This window comes from Misgurnus anguillicaudatus, chromosome 6 (genome assembly GCF_027580225.2).
Source record: "Misgurnus anguillicaudatus chromosome 6, ASM2758022v2, whole genome shotgun sequence".
In the NCBI taxonomy this organism is placed as follows: domain Eukaryota; kingdom Metazoa; phylum Chordata; class Actinopteri; order Cypriniformes; family Cobitidae; genus Misgurnus; species Misgurnus anguillicaudatus.
Window position 1 is genome coordinate 6,412,904 of NC_073342.2, and position 19,165 is coordinate 6,432,068.

General features: G+C 37.5%; 2 protein-coding genes across 4 annotated transcripts in view; one reads left to right on the forward strand and one right to left on the reverse strand.

The window, feature by feature from the left end:
* The window catches only part of nfat5a (nuclear factor of activated T cells 5a), a 30,759-nt gene extending 25,561 nt beyond the window's left edge, over positions 1–5,198 (reverse strand). The window contains exons 1-2 of one of the 2 annotated variants that reach the window (XM_073868404.1): positions 5,139–5,198; positions 4,855–4,985 (exon numbers count right to left, since the gene is read on the reverse strand). In XM_073868404.1, the coding sequence (XP_073724505.1) occupies positions 4,855–4,927 (73 nt within the window). In that variant the 5' untranslated portion in view covers positions 4,928–4,985; positions 5,139–5,198. The remainder of the gene's footprint in view (positions 1–4,854; positions 4,986–5,138) is intronic. The other variant, XM_073868405.1, reaches the window with a different exon arrangement.
* A 3,088-nt stretch (positions 5,199–8,286) lies between these two features.
* Positions 8,287–15,277, forward strand: dbndd1 (dysbindin domain containing 1). Of its 2 annotated transcripts, none has more exons than XM_055191892.2 (4): positions 8,287–8,473; positions 11,934–12,077; positions 13,808–13,945; positions 14,191–15,277. In XM_055191892.2, exons 1-4 carry the CDS (start codon positions 8,443–8,445, stop codon positions 14,361–14,363), a joined length of 486 nt encoding a protein of 161 aa, XP_055047867.1. In that variant the 5' UTR covers positions 8,287–8,442; the 3' UTR covers positions 14,364–15,277. The 2 variants fall into 2 exon arrangements, with proteins under 2 accessions (XP_055047867.1, XP_055047866.1); XM_055191891.2 differs by having other exon boundaries at positions 8,297–8,473; positions 14,179–15,262.
* The last annotated feature ends 3,888 nt before the right edge of the window (positions 15,278–19,165 follow it).

The window sequence follows — 19,165 nt, forward strand, 5'->3', positions numbered from 1 at the left end:
CATTTCTACACGTAACAGGACCGGAAGCACTCACTCTCCACACCAGTCACCTCTTCTTTCGCGCTCTTCGCGAAAGGGGAACACACTATCTGAGGTCACATACATGGCACGAGACTACATACATTGCGCATGCCATGAACCGTTGAACCGTACGACACACACGCGATCCGAACCGAGACAAGCGAACCGAACGGTTCGGATTTTTTTCATGAACCGTGCCACCCCTAGTAATTACACACTTCCCCTTGTAAATCCTTACTTTCTAAAAAACCTCCACCAACCACAGGTTGCACCATAATGAAAGATATTATCTACAAATGCAGAATGTTACGTTTACTGAGCTCAATTTCTAAATAAGAGCTTTAAAAATATATTTATCACTACTAAAGTTTTATTAAGTTATTAAAAGTAATCAACGTAAAGTTTTTGTGACCATGCACACAGCAACATGGCATGGGTGCGTAAACTCAATATAGAAAATCTCTACCAGTTTATCGCCCACCCAGCAAGTTAAAGATTTTTGAAGGTGCACGCGGATGTGTCAGTCAGTGCGAGGAAGATCGTTTTCCAGTCTTGTCGCTTTTAACATCAATCAGGTCTTGAACTTTATCTCTCTTAATTACTCTTTTTACATCAAGCAAGTCTTACACTTCATTTTTCAAAATCGCGTCCATAATCAAGGAAAATCGAAAATACCGACTTTACTGATGAAACCCGCAGGCATTTTTTCCCCACAAAAACTAGGGCTGCAACTAATAATTATTTTCATAATTGATTAACTGGGCGATTCTTATTTCTATTAATCGACTAAACGGATACAATAAATATTTACTTAATTAGATGTTTTCACGTATTGTAGCTAAATAAGGCACTAAATTATGGTATTTACGTGTAGAAGTGTACTTTTAAAAGTGCAAAAGCAACACACTACTACACAGTTTTACTAATATCATCTTTTTGAGTTTTATATTTTAAGCCTTAAATAAAAAATGTTTGTGCAGCTTTTAAATAGTAAAACATCTTTAAATGTCAAAATATCAATTGACAAAATGAATTAAGTCTTCAGGGATGTGCTTAAGACCTTGATGAATATTAAGATTATTTGTTATTAACAAAATAAATAAGCCATTATGATGTGAAAGTGGTGATAGGTGCGTTGTTACAGTAATAAAAACCTGGATTTCCCCCTTACTTTAAAACAGATGCTTGTGGTTCATTACTATTTTATGAAAACCCAACAACAATTAAATAGGGCTGGGTCAGAATATTCGTTTATTCGTTCTGTGGGTTGGCATTCGATTTTTAATTTTAAGATTCGAATATCCAATTTTTCTCAACATTATTAGCTGCAGAGACTGCCAAGCAGGAAGTGCACATTACGCTCCTGCTCTACAGGTGGCGGCGTGGCGCTGAGAACCTGGCTTGCAACTGCCACCAAACTCCATAAGAAGAAGATTGTGCCCGTGTTGGCTAGACTAGAGGCTTGACCGCATTAACGCTTAAAAATTGTCAAATACATTACATTTCTTGAAAAACTGATTTAATTTGCTTCACAAAACTGCTTTTGAGTTCTCAAAGTGGCGGATCTATTGACTTGCATTAAATGACAGAGCACTGGGGGTTTTGCTGTGCTTCTTAATTTTTCTACTGACGAAAAAATCACCAACATGTCAGATAGCCAGATGGTCAGTAAATAAACTTGATATTGAAAGTATGCTACTGTGTTTTTTCTTTATTATAGTTCGTTAAACTCTGTTCTTTTATTTAAATAGCCTACCTTACCATTTACGGTGTTTGTAATTATTGTGCTGCTAATTTCTGATCAGGAAGTGATTTGTTTGTTCAAAAATTAAAGGCTACTTTATTATACGTATTGCTCTTAACAGTCTGTGTGTTTTATTTTACTAGTGCAGTCTTCCCATCTAAGAGCATAAGCTGTGCCCGCGTACGTTTATTTTGAACGTGTTGCGAGTCCATATTGCACAAAAATGCAAAATTTTACTACCTTTGCCTGAAGTTGATATGATTAACGGTTCTCAATATATTAAAAATGCCATTAGAAAGACAGACCGACAGACACACACACAGAGGAGATTCCTGCCTCACGTGTGCGTTGTTCTCGTAGCACACGTGAGGCGCGCTGCTTCCGGCTTGAGCGGTTCTGTAGTTTATTAAAAGTTTATTAATTTTGAATATGTTACATGTCCACACTGCACCAAAATGCACCACTACACTCCCTTGGGTCCGCAGCAACACACCTGCCACATAATAAAACTGCAAACATTCAGATAAACACACAGAGATTCCTTCCTTTAGAGAGAAAAATGTGTTTAGCCCCTCCTTCCGAAACTTTGAAGAATATTCGATTTGATTTCCACTAGAGCTTCGAAGCTCAAAAAAGGCTATTCGGACCAGTCCTACAATTAAACAAAAATACAATTTCACTTATATTAGAGGAAATTAAACCTTTATTAACTCATTCACCGCCATTGACGAGTTATCTCGTCATTTATGAGTTCATATTTAACTAATAAATATGCCTTTTTGGACGAATTTCAAAGTGAAAGTGTAATACCCCTTTTATCCACCAGATGGCGCCAAATCGAATTTATCAAAAACGGAAGTTAAAAAGATTTAATGGTTATTTTAACTGCCTTTATGTTTGATAGTCATTCTGAGTCTGATCTCTAACATAAATTCCTTTACAAAAATGCAATTTTTTAAGCTTTTTGCTCAACATGTTTTATTTTTTCAGAGAAATATGTTTTTTTCGATTACAGGTCCAACTGACGTCTCAGGGGTTTCTATACATATCACTTCTTTATATGGGCACTTCCCCCGGAAAACCCCGCCCACCCGTCAATAAGCAGGAGACGCTAGAGCTTGCAAACATCTTATCACACCACTCAGCTTTGTTTAATTTCAAAACTCAACAATGGCACGAAAGATGAAGTGTGTTTTTGGATGTAAGGAGAAGAAATCCAGCCTTATGAAAACAATTGATATAGTTTATCATCCGGGGTAACAGCGGAGTTTTGCGTGTGTGTTTGATGCGGTGGATTTTCCCAACCGGGTCATGACGAGTTGCACGCGGTAAGTAAGACTTCTGTCTTATGTTGGAAATAGTCGCGTGCATATTATATAAATGACACAAACATGTAGTGAATCATAAGTTAAACAGTGTTGTATAGTGTTGCATGACTCGTACTCGCTCCTCCCGCGGTATAACTCCTCCTTCTTCATTTTATCGTACGTTATTTGAAAGATTCGGTAAAGCTAATCTTTCTTTTATAAATCTGATTAAACTAAAGACTCTTCTGAGATATAAAGGATGTCATACTACTCTATAGGTACTCCAGATTAACATCAGAAATGCAGAAACAGCATGTGTTACGTGAGCTTTAAGAGTTCTCTCTGATATTTCAGCGCAATTGATAAAATAAGATCGCGCAACTTTCACACGCTTGAAAAATGAAACTACGCAGAGATTAGCCAAATTAGTTTTATCAATGAAAGGCTAAAAATAGCGCTGTACAACGTGTGTTCGCACCAGAAGTCAGAAAAGACGTAAAACATTGTGTCCAGTACCTCATATTAGATAAATAGGCGGAGAGAAGGTGGTCCGTGTGGCTGTTCAAACACATTCAACCACATTGTGCGTGGTCACATTGCGTTTACACTACAAAAGCAATCTGATCCAAAGGGTTTTTGACTGCTTCTGAATATTGCACGCAGCTTGCATTGTATGAATAAAACGTGACTTTGAGCAGGCAGCTCGCGTTGTATAAAGAAACAGCACCTGACGCGTGTGCATGTTGGCCGACAGTTCGGGAGCATGTGACGTCACAGACCAACTAATTTTTTATCGATTTTATAGATTAGTAGTTGCAGCTCTTATAAAAACCTAAATTTCAACCAAAATTGGCATTTATACTTTCTATAGCTCCAAATTAGACTGTGCGCATTCCAACTCATTTAGACAGCATGGGTCACATGCTATTTGATTTAAGTAATCTTAAGTCATCGTACCTACTCTTAACACTTTATGACCTTAAGAGCTTGATTGACTAACTTATCTTGACTTACCTATGAAATTCTCTTTAATTTTAAGAGGAAACGACTACATTTCTAAGAATTTTGTCACTAGGGGGAAGTCATTGCACTAAAAAATGTTCATGAATATGGCCCAGGAATTCAACTTCAATACCTAGGGTAAGGGGTCAGTTACATGGTTTTCTACTAACTTTCAGTGTTACATCATACAAACGAACAATCATTTGTTGTTTTAACATGTAAGGTCTATGTACTACTTACTTTCCAAAAAGACATTACAGGCTAGATGCTGATGTATCTAAATATATCAGTCAGAATCACTTGATATGTGTCATCACAAACAAATACAGATAAAATAACCCTCATTAACGTGAATTGTAACATCTTAGGTGTAAAGTTCTGTTTCCACACATGGCATCATCTAACATCGCACAGCTGTCTTGTCTATGAAATATTTGTTAGACAAATGTTAAGACAAAACCCTTTTTGTCTGAGTCACTCAGAATGTGTGCAGGAAACACGTGCGCACACACATACACACATTTATTCATACCCCACGCGTGTAGATATATAGGCTAGATACATACATATACACACACGTTCATAATATACATTCACATAAACACAGACATACAAGCGTACACTCCCACACACACAAACACAGTTAGCGCGTGCTCTCCTCTCGTGCTATCTGACGTTAGCCAAACCTCACAATTATCCCCAGCCAAATGTCACCATAAAGACTAACGTAGAATTAAATTGAGGATGCAATAGTTAGATTTTATGAAAACACGTCCTTACCTTTGGAATAGAGTGATTTAGGAGAACTGGGGTCGATATCGGCGCTCAGGAGAGATATAAAATCAGAGGGCATGCTAACATGCTAGTGCCTTATTAGAGCATAGGAAACGAGACGAGTCTATCACTCTCAGCTTAAAACAGAAATGGGAAAAAGGGAATTTGTTTCAATCATAAAATCCTTACAAAAGGCTTACAGTACATAAACAGGTGTGAAAACACACTTAGACACGTTTAATGTGCCTTTTTTTCATTTGACTAGCTAACAACCGACGATAGCCATTCACCTTACCCAGCGACTCCGCCCCCCTTCCGCGCATGCGCAATTCTTACGATTATTGTTCGACTGTACCCATTACATTATTGTTTGACTGTAATCACTTCATTATTGAAATGTATTTAACAAATTATTTATTTTAATTGAATATGTTTCACTATTATTATTATTATTATTATTATTATTATTATTTAGCTAACATATTAATCTCATTGTTGAACTGTATCAAAATTTTGTTTTATTTTTATGCTTGACTGAATTTCAGTATTGTCGTTTAATATTTTAGTGCTAATAAGGGTCATTAATATTAGGCAAAAGGTTTATAAGACATACCTTGCAAAAACACTATGGCAAGTTGGCAACCATAGTTTAAGTTACTGGATTTTAATTGTATTTCCTAATACAACTGCTGTCAGTAGAGTCCTACACATTTGTTGAAATCCTTACATGGTCCATTCATTCAAATCATAAAGATTTGTTGTGAAACTAAGTTTAAAGCAATAGCAAGCCAGCTTTGAAGAATAAAAATGAAAAGATCCCACCCTCACTTTACAGCTCTCTCCAAAGCCACGCCTCCTCCATGACCTCATGCCTCATTCACCGGTGTGTAAACATTGCAGTACAAAGCACACATAACGTTACAATAATAAACTAAAGAACCTAAACATAGCCTCAACGCTTTATGGTCCCAAGACTTCCATTATAAGACATTTACAGTACTGTATTGTAATATTTAAAACAACAACATTATTGATTGCTATCACGATTTAAAGATCTCTTCAACCAAAAGACCAGCTGGTTTTAGCTGATCTTCCACCTTGGTTTTAGCTGGTTTTGCTGGTGTGCAAGCTGGTCTAGCTGTGTTTTGGTCACTTTTTAAGCCGGTCTAGCTGGACTTAGCTGGTCAGGCTGGAAGACGAGCTGACCCACCAGCTTGACCAGCTGTGCCAGGCTGCGAGGACCAGCTTAAACCAGCTACTGCCAGCTTAAACCAGCTAAAACCAGCTACCAGCTTATGTTGGTCTAAACTGGATTTTTCAGTAGGGTAAGCTATATGAAAAATATATAGCATTAAAATTAACTCTTAATGTGGCAATATAAATGTTATTTCCTAATGGTTTGTGTTACCTTATCTTGTCACATTTTCTGTATGTTTTTTTTTATTTTTTTTTTAAGAGGAACATTTTATTTTTAATTTAAGATATGTATACTATTACTATCACTTAACAGACAAGACAAATTTTCATAATTTCTTTCACATTTCTTTTACATAAACCAGGGGTATGCGGTCCATAAGCTCTGAATGCTCTGCATACACAAGCAATTTGTGGATTTGCTAATTCATATTAACACTATAAATTTATTTCTTTGTATACCATAAAGCTACATGATAAAATGTTGGTATGCATAGGCTATTTAACTGTGTATTATATATTTATTTGTCAAATAATGGAAATTTTCTTCAAATCGCACACGCTTTAAAACGAGCTGCTGCTGCCAGATCTCAAATACCGAAAATATAATTGTATTGAATACAAAACTAACAAGACTTAATCTAGTTAAAATGCCATAACTAAAACTATGTTCATAGTATTTTATTTTCTCTATTGGGAAAATATTTTTTATGAAGACTTTCAGCCTAAAATGCTAAAGAGAAATTGCAAGTAGGCCTAGACTACAACTATCTGAGTTTGTCATCAATAGTCTTTGTTCTTGTTAACTAGTTTGCATAATTTTAATCAATGTATTTTTAAAAGAATGCGTATGTGTGTATTTATAATTAATGGGTTTAATACATATTTATAATATGCTACTAATAGGCATTTTATGTTAACATTATTTCAAATTCTTAAAGGAACAGTATGTAGGATTGTGGCCAAAACTGGTACTGCAATCACAAAACGTGTGGCTAAAACTGGTACTGCAATCACACAACTGGTGGCCAATACACAAAATTACAACATAAACATCAGTTGAGGGCTGCAACTCCACTTTTTTAATGACAATATCCTGGCCGGAAATTCACACTAAAACTTGACACTTTAGCATATAATTGTATTTTTAAAGATTTTAAAGGTGCAGTGTGTAACTTTTAGAAGGATCTCTTGACAGAAATGCAATATAATATAATAAACTATATTATCAGTGGTGTATAAAGACCTTACATAATGAACCTTTATGTTTTTATTTCCTTAGAATGAGTTGTTTTTATCTACATACGCCACGGATCCCCTTACATGGAAGTCGCCATTTTGTGCCGCCATGTTTCTACAGAAGCCCTTAACGGACAAACTTTTTTACTAAGTTGTGTCTGACAATGACATGTTTGTCCTGTGGGGGCTACCATAGCTTCTCTATGCGTTTCGGTGAACTAAGCATTGATTGCAATTCGCAACCTCACCACTAGATGCCGCTAAAATTTACACACTGCACCTTTAAAGGGGACATATTATAAAAATCTGATTTTTTCCATGTTTAAGTGCAATAATTGGGTCCCCAGTGCTTCTACCAACCTAGAAAATATGAAAAAGAAAAGCCCAGTAACTTAGTTTTGGTAAACCATTCTCTGTAAGCATGTGAAAAAATAGGTAATTGAAATGTGACTCCCCTTGTGATGTCAAAAGGAGATAATACCGGCCCTTATCCAACCACTGCACTGTCATTTAGTGCAGAGATCAGCTCATTTGCATGGGTGAAGGACACACCCAAAAACAGCACATTTTTGCTCACACCTACAAAGTTGTGATTTTAACATGTTATAATAAATTATCTATATGATATTTTAAGCTAAAACATCACATATGTACTCTGGGGACACCAAAGATTTATTTTACATCTTAATAAAAGTCTTGAAATGTTCCTTTAATACTGCCAATTTTCTGGTTGTATTCTAATAAAGATATTTAGACATAATTATATATTCTTGCAAAAATCTTATGGGGGCATGGTGGCCTAAGACTTTTACACAGTACTGCAAATCTCCCATTTCCACATCTTTTTCTCCAGTCTGTTGTATACGGTCTCCTTCCTCCTGTATGCATTGTGGCAATCGTGTGGTGGCTGACTGTGTTGTTCTCTGCTGGGACCCTTTATGTGTCACTGCTATGCTGCAGTGACAAAGAGAGTGACTGTGTGATTGTGCATGTAGGGGTGGGGAAGACAGACATAGAGAGAGAGAGAGAGAGAGAGAGAGAGAGAGAGAGAGAGAGAGAGATACTGAAAAGAGATACAGAGCGTGCACGAGGCAGGAGGTGCTCCCTCTAATCCCAGTTGAGACGCCAGACAGCACTGCACCGGCTGCTACAATAGACTTAATGGAGGCTCAGGCAGACTCGAGCGTTGCAGGTAAGATCAAACATTTATCAAGCAGCACGCTGCGACGCATTAAAGCCTGTATGCTCATCGCATTCAAAAGCTCACTGTAAGAGCTGTCAGCATGTTTTTATTTTTGATACGCACAAACAAAGCAAGCAGGCAGAGAAAGCCGGCAGGGTCTGCCCAGCGGCGTGCAGCTTGCGTCTATGCATAAGGATAAAGGCACGGCAACTTGGACATGTATAGGGTGGTGGCATATGAATTATACCATAAATTGACATAAATGACTTTTTAAATAATAGTATGAAGAAATGACAAACGTCTTGAGTCAGAGGAAATGCGGAACAGTGGATTTTGGATGCGACCCTTGCATAGAATTTGACATTGAGCTGCATCCTTGCAGCAGTTGTGTTGGGACAATGGGAATTTGGGAGCCACTGAACGTTGCTTAAAATACTTTATGGTTTATTTTGGCATCCATAGCTCAGAATAGTCTTAAACTATATTTCCATGTATTGCAATCCATGCAACAATATTTGCATGGCTAACAAACACAAGAACAGAACAACACAGTAAATCATCATCATAGCTGTTTTTGCTGTGTGTGTGGGCTAATGAAACTTATGCTGTAGAGACCTGCAGACTGCAGAGAGCAACTGCAGCTGAGAAACTCTGTATCATCCCATATCTAGTCCAAAAACGACAATACAGAAGACGTAAATCAAGTTAAATTCGGTCTACTTGTCTTTTTGTCCCATGTGTGTAATTGAACTGTCTTCAATGATATAAAACGCTAGTATGCTTTGATTGCCGCTGCGAGAAATCAATAGCGGTCTGGAGGATCTTTAAATACTGAGTGAAACACAAGCGTCTTCTGTTTCACTTCTTTGGCAACCGCTGACAAACCCTATTAGAGAGCAAGACAGGGAGAACAAGAGCTCAGCTGTGGGCATGTAGCGAAACTATTGTTTTCATTAATGTATTGCACTGAGTGACACTAGCAATCTTTGCTTAATTTTGATGTTTTACTTTTTATTCACTATAACTACGGCTGAACAAACACATAACCGTAAGTTTTAAGCTTTGGTTTACTAAAGTATTTGGATGTACTATTTCACCTAAAAATGTTTAAATCCCTTAGATTTACATTTTAAATCAACTATTTTATGTTAATAAAATATCATAAACATGAGAGCGGACTCATTTGACTCATTGAACATCCTAGACACGTAACACGCTAGGGACCATTGAGAACAACATAGCAATATGTTAACAACCATTTCAAACACATTAGCAACCACATAGCCACCACCATGGCAACTATACACATAAGATAGCATTATGGCAGCAAGTTTTTGCATGGCAAGCAACACTCGCACACTGCAACCAAAAAAGTACCTACTTTTTTTTTAACAGTACCTTGTTTGTGTGGGTGTAGTATGAATACATTTTGGACACATTGCATCCACCATGTTTTCATTGTCATGTGACCCGTTGTAGGAAAAACATAGTTCAGAAGCCAATTTACAATTAAAATCAAATTCGAGTCCATAGAACTATTGTTAAGAAAATAGGATTTATTTAATATTTTTAGTACAGCAATGCTTCAATAAAAAAAATAGAATTCACCTAAATGATTAAAATAAATATAACTTCTAAAAAAATAATAAAGTATTTACTTAACTATTTAACATATGTTTTTCATGCACTGTAAAAAATACTTTGCTGCCTTAAAATTTTTTGTTAAATCAACTCAGATTTACAAGTCATGCCAACAGAGATGAGTTGTCACAACTTATAAAATATAGTTGAGAAATGTCAACTTAATTTTATAAGTTATAACAACTCACTTGCAGTTATAACAACTCATCTCTAGTCAAGATAAATAATAGTAAGTTGAAATGACTTGTAAATCCTAGTTGATTCAACAAAAAAATTTAAGGCAGCAAAGTATTTTTTACAGTGCATGCATTAAAAAACTAATAGACTTTACCTAAATTATTAAAATAAATCTAACTTCTAAAAAAAAATAACAAGTAACATTTACTTAACTATTTAACATATGTTTTTCATGCATTATAAAGTAGATTTTATTTAATTTTAGTAGGTAAGTTGTACTTAAAAAAAGCAGTAAATTTTACTTAAAAAAAGTTCGTGCAAATTGTTACGAGGATTTTTTAAAGTAAATTTTACAAGTTGTTTTTTCAGTGTATTGCATGCATTTCTAGGAGTTTCCCTTTCAGACGCAAAATTTATGTAAGGAGATTATTTAAATGATTCACGCAACGTAATTAAATCATGTTTGCATGTGTGTTATTACTGGTATTTGCTCCATTATTTAACATTGAAAAAGCGTGTTTTAAATCATTTTGCGCTTGAAATGGCTGCAATTGTTGCTGATAGGAGGAGGATTTTGCTAAGCCATGTTACTTTTTGTCTGCTGGAAGAAACTTTTTGTTTGTTTTGACTAAAGTCACAAAATAGCAGGTGTTTTAAAACTTCTTAAACCCTTTCTTTTTTTGTCCTTCGTTCTTTTCAGTGTCCTATGCCTTCGTTAGCTGGGATTTCGCACCCTGGATTTTCAACTGAGATGTCCGTGGTGCTGAACTCAATCACATCAGTAGATCAGCTGCATATGAAGAGCATCAGCTCTGCTTATTTGGGACCCTGAACTAATTTGCGTTAGATTCAGATGGATCACCTGATGCTTTTTTATTATTTAATTTGCGCCTTTTTGTTAAATAACCCATAGATATTACCACTCCCGTCTGTGCTTTTTTGGAATTGCGCTCTTGTGCTAATTTGCCCCATTTAGTAAATCTGGCCCTTAAGGGTGGTACTCAATTTGCTTCCTCCTTCCAATAAATCTCCTCCCATTTCACATCATCATGTCTTTTAATAATTTTCAAACATGCAAAAATGTTAGTTAGTATTAATCATTAAATATTGTAAATGTAGACTCGCTTCAGACAGTATATATTTATGTGTAGACACATATCATATACATTTTAATAATGTCTTTATTTTTAAAGTAGTAAGCCTACGAACTCTAACTTAAGTATGTGTTTAACTTTATTTTTATTATTTAATATTTTTAATTTTTAAAGCACTTGATATTTGATAATAAAGAAGGATCTTTATACAGATAGTGAGGATATGCCATTACACTTCATGCTTTGACTCTTCCTTGCTCGGATCCTAGGGGGGTGTAGCTAAGATGTCAAGACAGGAAGCAAGAAAAGGAAACAATGATGCATAAATAAGAATTGAAAAGGTACCCTTAGTCTAGCTGAAAGTAGCAGGTCATACTATATATTTAGACATATACTACTTGCATCACATACTGTAGGCAATTTTGGATCCAGCTACATTCTCTTGGGAAAATCTAGTATTATTTCTTTATTAGGTTTCAAGTTGATCACTAAGGTTATATAAGGTTGTACTTTTAAAAAGGTTATAAAAAACTATTTTGGCTATAATTTCTTTTTAGAGCCACTAAAAGAGTTTCAGAAGCTTCTAAAGTCCTCCAGCTCTGCCAGTCTCACCAGTGAGGCGTCCCACAATGCTTCAGGAGAGCAACATTTTGGTACTCCAGCACATCACGGCAGTCAAGTGCTGATCACAGAGAAACGACGTGAGTATAAGTGGGAACAGCTCCAAATTAACCCCAAATTTAAGGAAAAAGAACAAGAATAAAGCATTCCCCCACATTCTAAAAAATATAGTGATATATTATTAAATGTAAAAGTATTTATGCTATTTATATGTAAAAATGTGTCTTTATGATTTTTGTATGCATTACGGTCAAGACCTTAGATTCGGTTTGAATATCGAGAAGCATATGAAGAGCTCAGATGCAAAACCCTTTAACTGCGACATGTTTTCTTGTAAGTGAGCATTTTTATTTGATCAGACTCCTAATGGATTCTGCCAACCGGTTTTCTGGATGGCCTGAGGCCGCAATTAAGTGGATTTGAAGCTAAAAGATTTGATAAATATGTGCAGAAAACATTTGGTTAATATCATTAGCTCACTTTTGACGGAGGTGGCATTTAGTGGCTTTTGCATCAGCTCCTCATATGTTTTCAGTAATGATTGTGTAATATTGAGGGGGTTGTGATCGTAGTTTTCATTATTGGCGAGTTACCTACACCCATTTCTTCCGGAAACTACATGCCCTGATTGCAGTGCTTGCAAAAGGATGTTGAAATTTTTATCATAATGCAAATTTCTTATATTTTATCTGCACTGAAAAAAATAATATGCTGGATTTACTTGAAAATTGAGTGCATGATTTTTGCATCCACTTTTTAAAATAAGGTTTACATGGAATTTTAAGTAATTGCTTAAAATTCAATGTAAAATGTACTAAAGAAGTGGATGCAGAAATAATGCACTGTATTTTAAAGTAAATCCAGCATAAAAATTTTAGTCCACTGCTTAGTTAGTTATGTTTACAAATTAATTCAAGTAGTTTCAACCCAAAATTATTAATTTAATTTTCTTGCAAATTTTACGTGATTTACTAAATAATTTTATTTAGTTAAAGGTATAGTGGAAGATTTTCCAGAGTTTTTGAAAAGCACAGACCCTTCACTTTTTAAAAAAAATGCACATGCTCCCGAGAGGGAACGCCTATTAAACGTGTGCACGAGACAGAGAGAGAGCATGCAGGAGCGTAGTTCTTCTCTTTGTTCTGTTTACAAGTTGCTGTCGGCATGTTTACCGTGTCTGCGGAGTTCGTGACTTGTGCCAGTGCTAGCATCGCTAATCATAGCTTACATTAACTTTTACTAGCAGTGATTTTAAATGGATTTCTCCAAATAGCATGACAAACTTTACCTGTCGAGTAGAAACTTCGTGTGGCAAGCCCAACCTGTCCTATTAGCTCACGCCAGCGTGTGAAATAGTCCCGTAAAAACACTCTGGTCTTGTTTCTTTCTTCAGAAGCCTTTTTCTTCTTGTCATATAACAATTCATAGACACTTTTTCTCATGTGACCCTCAGACATTTTTTTAAAAAAATACGGTGAGAACGCAAGCTTCAGTGAATGGTTGAAACCGTAGCCCACCACACATATACCTGAAAGTGCGTATGTGCAGAAAACGAACCTAGGAACGAGCATTTACTTACGTAAACACATAATCAAAATGATTGACAACTGGGATGACTAATAGGCTAGATGATCCACCTGAAAAAAGAAAGCTTCCGCTATACCTTTAAATTTACTAAGCCACAAAATAATTTTTTACAGTATGCTTAAAGAAAAGAAATATAGATTATTGCAAGCTGAAACATAACAAATGAAAATACTCTTGGTGATTGGTTACGTTGGTAGCTGTGATGTCTTTTGTCTGATCTCAGAGCCTCTGAGCAGCGTGTCCTCACTGGAGGTTCACTTTGATCTCCTGGACCTGACGGAGCTCACAGACATGTCTGATCAAGAACTGGGAGAAGTGTTTGCTGACTCTGATGAGGAGAATCACACAGAATCTCCAGCGAGTGAGTCACATCAAACGTTTGATGATATCAGAAGATATTATGATGATATCCAAAATTTAATTTGAAAGAGAGAGTTGGAAAACATTCCAATTTCAAACACTGTTTAGGTCGCATAGTATGAAATTTTGAGACGCAGCCACAAAGAGAGTTTGCCTATGGCCAATAATCTAAAAAGTTGGTGCATCAGTCAGTCAGTTGTTATGAATGTGTTTTTCATTGTTTGGTTTTCTAAGTTCACCCCACAGATCGCCAGCAGCCCCCATTGCCCCGATTTCCACACAGCGGGTACGTCCGCTCGCCTTCCTGGACTCGTGGCGGAAAGGGGGAACAGCAGCCAAGAGACCGAAAACACCACAGCGACTCGGAAAACACAGAGCCTGTGCTGAAGATAGAGCGCTCTCAATCCCAGCAGCCTTGAGACAGCCCATCCGCTTCAGGGGCTCAGGGAGAAAACAAAGCCCTTACATGGGGAACAGAGGTTCCTCCTCAAGCAAAGAAATGAGGAACCACTGGGGTCAAAAGACACTGTGATCCCACCTAAAGATAAAGAAATCCCTTTGCCCGTTTTGAAGGGTAAGGAGACAGCTCCAAAGCTGGGGTAAGTGTAGACTTTTCCCCAAGACCGGGTTCTTGGGAGACCTCCCTGTGACTTGGTCACATCTAACTACTGACTTGTGTGACTACTGCATATGGAGACCTTGAAGCATGATGTAGCATTATGTGACTAAAGTAATCGAAGAGAAATGTGAATCTGAAAAGTAACTGAGGACTTTCACATGGACCCGCATGGATCAAGAACAGTGCAATGTGTCAAAGCAGAACGCTTTGGTTGAGATTGGACACATTGAGAGAGGCTACAGCATGGTTCAAGACATGCTTGTTGCAGTGGTTTGACAAAGAGGCTACAAGAATGACCAACAAAAGTGTCCTTTCAGAGATTCTGCATGAAAATTGGACGACAAAGTTCATGTCTTAAGCCAGGAACGTACTCTACACATCTACATGAATGCAAACGTGTCCATTTCACTGCATTCAAAAATCAGTCCATAATGTAGCACAACTATTGGCTGCATTCTCAGCATTACCACTTGGGGAGCTATATTGGGCATAAAATCTCTTTCAGGTCAAATACTTTCATAATAGAGCAACTGTTTGAAACGAATCTAAGCAAGTTAGTTAAAGGAATAGTCTACTCATTTTCAATATTGAGATGTGTTGTTGCCTTGACTGGGAGCTGTTGAGTCATCCCTCTGTCATCTGTGTGTGTGCGCGTGGGCGCTGGAGCGCGCTGCGACGCTACGATAGCATTTAGCTTAGCCCCATTCATTCAATGGTACCATTTAGAGATAAAGTTAGAAGTGACCAAACACATCAACGTTTTTCCTATTTAAGACGAGTAGTTATACGAGCAAGTTTGGTGGTACAAAATAAAACATAGCGCTTTTCTAAGCGGATTTAAAAGAGGAACTATATTTTATGGCGTAATAGCACTTTTGGGAGTACTTGGACTCGCCTGAAAAGTCCGCTCCCCTTCTCACTCTCATAAAGGGAGAGGGAGGGTGTTACTGCGCCAAGTCGAAGTACTCCCAAAAGTGCTATTACGCCATAAAATATAGTTACTCTTTTAAATCCGCTTAGAAAAGCACTACGTTTTATTTTGTGCCACCAAACTTGCTCGTATAACTACTCGTCTTAAATAGGAAAAACGTTGATGTGTTTGGTCACTTCTAACTTTATCTCTAAATGGTACCATTGAATGAATGGGGCTAAGCTAAATGCTATCGTAGCGTCGCAGCGCGCTCCAGCGCGTACGTGCACACACACAGATGACAGAGGGATGATTCAACAGTTCTTAGTTAAGGTAATAACATATTTTGGTATTGAAAATGAGTAGACTATTCCTTTAACTGTCTGTTGCTACTTTAGATGTCAAACACATTTTACAAAAAATTAGTTATTAAGCAAGTACGAACAAATCTATGTAAAGTAACCTGCAATTTTATGTTTCAAACAGAGATGGCGATAGAGAGTAAAAAATTTGAATTGCAGCTTTAAGTATTAGGCTTGTTCCACATCATGCGGCACCGCAAGAACCGAAAACAGAGTTTCGCGAGAAATCATACGGAGAAGTGAATTGCTTTCGCGGTACTTTGACGTCATTGCCTGTTTGTTCTAGCCGCGCGGCATAAAGTCGAACAAGCCTATTTACAACAGGACTGCACATAGGCTATGCAATCTAGTGGTGAAGTATTCGCATTTGTGTTCGTATACTTGCGTAGAGTATGTTTCTGTGCCACCTAATCCATTACAGCAACTGATTGTGGACCTAAATGGATGTAAAGGTGAATAATTGTTTAGCAATTTTCATTTTGAACTGTATCAGTGTATCAAGTATCAATGTTGTCGTTCATGTTAAGACAACATTCAAATCAAATGTTACAATTGTGATCAGTCCCCAGCGGTAAAATTTTTTGTTTTAAAATAAGACAGATTCAGATGTTAAAAAAAGAGCAATTAAAATGATAAAACTGATACAAATGTTAAAGGAATGGTTCACCCAAAAAAGAAAATCCTGCAATTCAAGAGCTCAGATAAAAAACCCTGCAAGTGCGTCTGACATGTTTTCTGTAAGTGAATTTTTACTCTTAAACAAACCAGTATTTCACTATGACCTGAGCTGGGATTAAGCGGATTTTAAGCAAAAGTATTTAAAGAATGTATAATACATACCGAGAGCATTCGGTTAAAGGCGGAGTCCATGATGTTTGAAAGCCAATGTTGATATTTGAAATCACCTAAACAAACACGCCCCTACCCCAATAGAATCTGGACCTTCTGTTGATAGACCCGCCCCACACATACGCAACCCGGCATTTGATTTGATTTGATTGGCTATAAGTGTGTTTTGGTAGTCGGCCCGTCTCCTTCTCCAAACCGTTTTTCAAACATCGTGGACTCCGCCTTTAATATCATCATTTCATTTATGTCGGAAGTGGCATTTAGAGGCTTTTGCCTTTATCTGAGCTCCTCAATTGTTCACTCACTCTTATATCTTTTCAGAAAGCCAAATGTTTACACTGATTGTACGTAAAATGAAAGCATACTAAGTAAATAAGGTACCAGAGGCTGGGCTGTATTTTGGAGTAAGTCATGGCTGAAAGGCGTTTTTAGTCAATGCAACCCCTTTAGCCGTGACCTATTCACGATACAGCATTAGTCTTGAGTGGTTTATTGTTTTTATGTAATGGTAACCACACAATACAAACACTAAAGGAAAATCAATGCAACTTACATGTGAAATCACTAAAAGTCTTCCTTCCGCTGGAGAAAATAGTCCCTAACTGATAGTAAACAGCAACAGGATGTTTCACATATGTTTGCATTAGGGTGGCCATTCGTGCCAGTTCCGCTGGACACGTCCCGAACATGTTTTCGGGTTCGTTCTCCGGAAGTCGTGTTACTCGACCGCACACGTCATCACATTTCAGTTAAAATACATTAGAAAATTAAGATTTATTTCTTTTAAGACATACAATCATTGTCGTTTCATTCTTACCTTGAAATGTAACGGTTGCTTTTCTGAAATTAAACCCGAAATATTAATCCTTGATGATGTATGCGGTCGACCAACGCGACTTCCGGAGAACGAACCCGAAAACATGTTCGGGACGTGTCCGGCGGAACTGGCACGAATGGCCACCCTAGTTTGCATTGCTAAGGGTGGTACACAGCATCATTGTGCCTTATTTATAAAATGCTCCATAGAAAACGTCTTAATTTTGATCTTACGATAATTTCTCAAAAGCGTGCATGTGTGATACCTTGACCTGGCGCGAAGCACTTTTCTACGTCAAAGATTGTTTTAAGAAATACTGTGGATCTATATGTATGCACACTTTACAATCAAATCTGTGCATATGCACGCTTTATAAATGAGGCCCATTGGGTGCAGGGGTCAGAGCTGTGTTTTATTGGATTTTTTTACTGCTTACATACACTCACCTACAGGATTATTAGGAACACCTGTTTAATTTCTCATTAATGCAATTATCTAATCAACCAATCACATGGCAGTTGCTTCAATGCATTTAGGGGTGTGGTCCTGGTCAATACAATCTCCTGAACTCCAAACTGAATGTCAGAATGGGGAAGAAAGGTGATTTAAGCAATTTTGAGCGTGGCATGGTTGTTGGTGCCAGACGGGCCGGTCTGAGTATTTCACAATCTGCTCAGTTACTGGGATTTTCACACATAACCATTTCTAGGGTTTACAATGAATGGTGTGAAAAGGGAAAAACATCCAGTATGCAGTAGTCCTGTGGGCGAAAATGCCTTGTTGATGCTAGAGGTCAGAGGAGAATGGGCCGACTGAATTAAGCTGATAGAAGAACAACTTTGACTGAAATAACCATTCGTTACAACAGAGGTATGCAGCAAAGCATTTGTGAAGCCACAACACGCACAACCTTGAGGCGGATGGGCTACAACAGCAGAAGACCCCACCGGGTTTGCACGATTTGCACGAGCTCACCAAAATTGGACAGTTGAAGACTGGAAAAATGTTGCCTGTTCTGATGAGTCTCGATTTCTGTTGAGTCATTCAGATGGTAGAGCCAGAATTTGGCGTTAACAAAATGAGAACATGGATCCATCATGCCTTGTTACCACTGTGCAGGCTGGTGGTGTAATGATGTGGGGGATGTTTTCTTGGCACATTTTAGGCCCCTTAGTGCCAATTGGGCATTGTTTAAAAGCCACGGCCTACCTGAGCATTGTTTCTGACCATGTCCATCCCTTTATGACCACCATGTACACATCCTGTGATGGCTACTTCCAGCAGGATAATGCACCATGTCACAAAGCTCGAATCATTTCAAATTGGTTTCTTGAACATGACAATGAGTTCACTGTACTAAAATGGCCCCCACAGTCACCAGATCTCAACCCAATAGAGCATCTTTGGGATGTGGTGGAACGGGAGCTTCGTGCCCTGGATGTACATCCCACAAATCTCCATCAACTGCAAGATGCTATCCTATCAATATGAGCAAACATTTCTAAAGAATGCTTTCAGCACCTTGTTGAATCAATGCCATGTAGAAAAAGGCAGTTCTGAAGGCGAAAGGAGGTCAAACACATAAGTATGGTGTTCCTAATAATCCTTTAGGTCAGTGTACTTTCATGTAGACATCCATTGACCAATGAGAAGTTCAGACATAA

Excerpts from the sequence above, each read along its gene's own strand:
- dbndd1 (XM_055191891.2), top strand. The coding sequence starts at position 8,443 with ATGGAGGCTCAGGCAGACTCGAGCGTTGCAG. Across the intron at positions 12,078-13,807 it reads GCTGATCACAGAGAAACGAC|AGCCTCTGAGCAGCGTGTCC; the intron begins GTGAGTATAAGT and ends GTCTGATCTCAG. Across the intron at positions 13,946-14,178 it reads TCACACAGAATCTCCAGCGA|TTCACCCCACAGATCGCCAG; the intron begins GTGAGTCACATC and ends TGGTTTTCTAAG.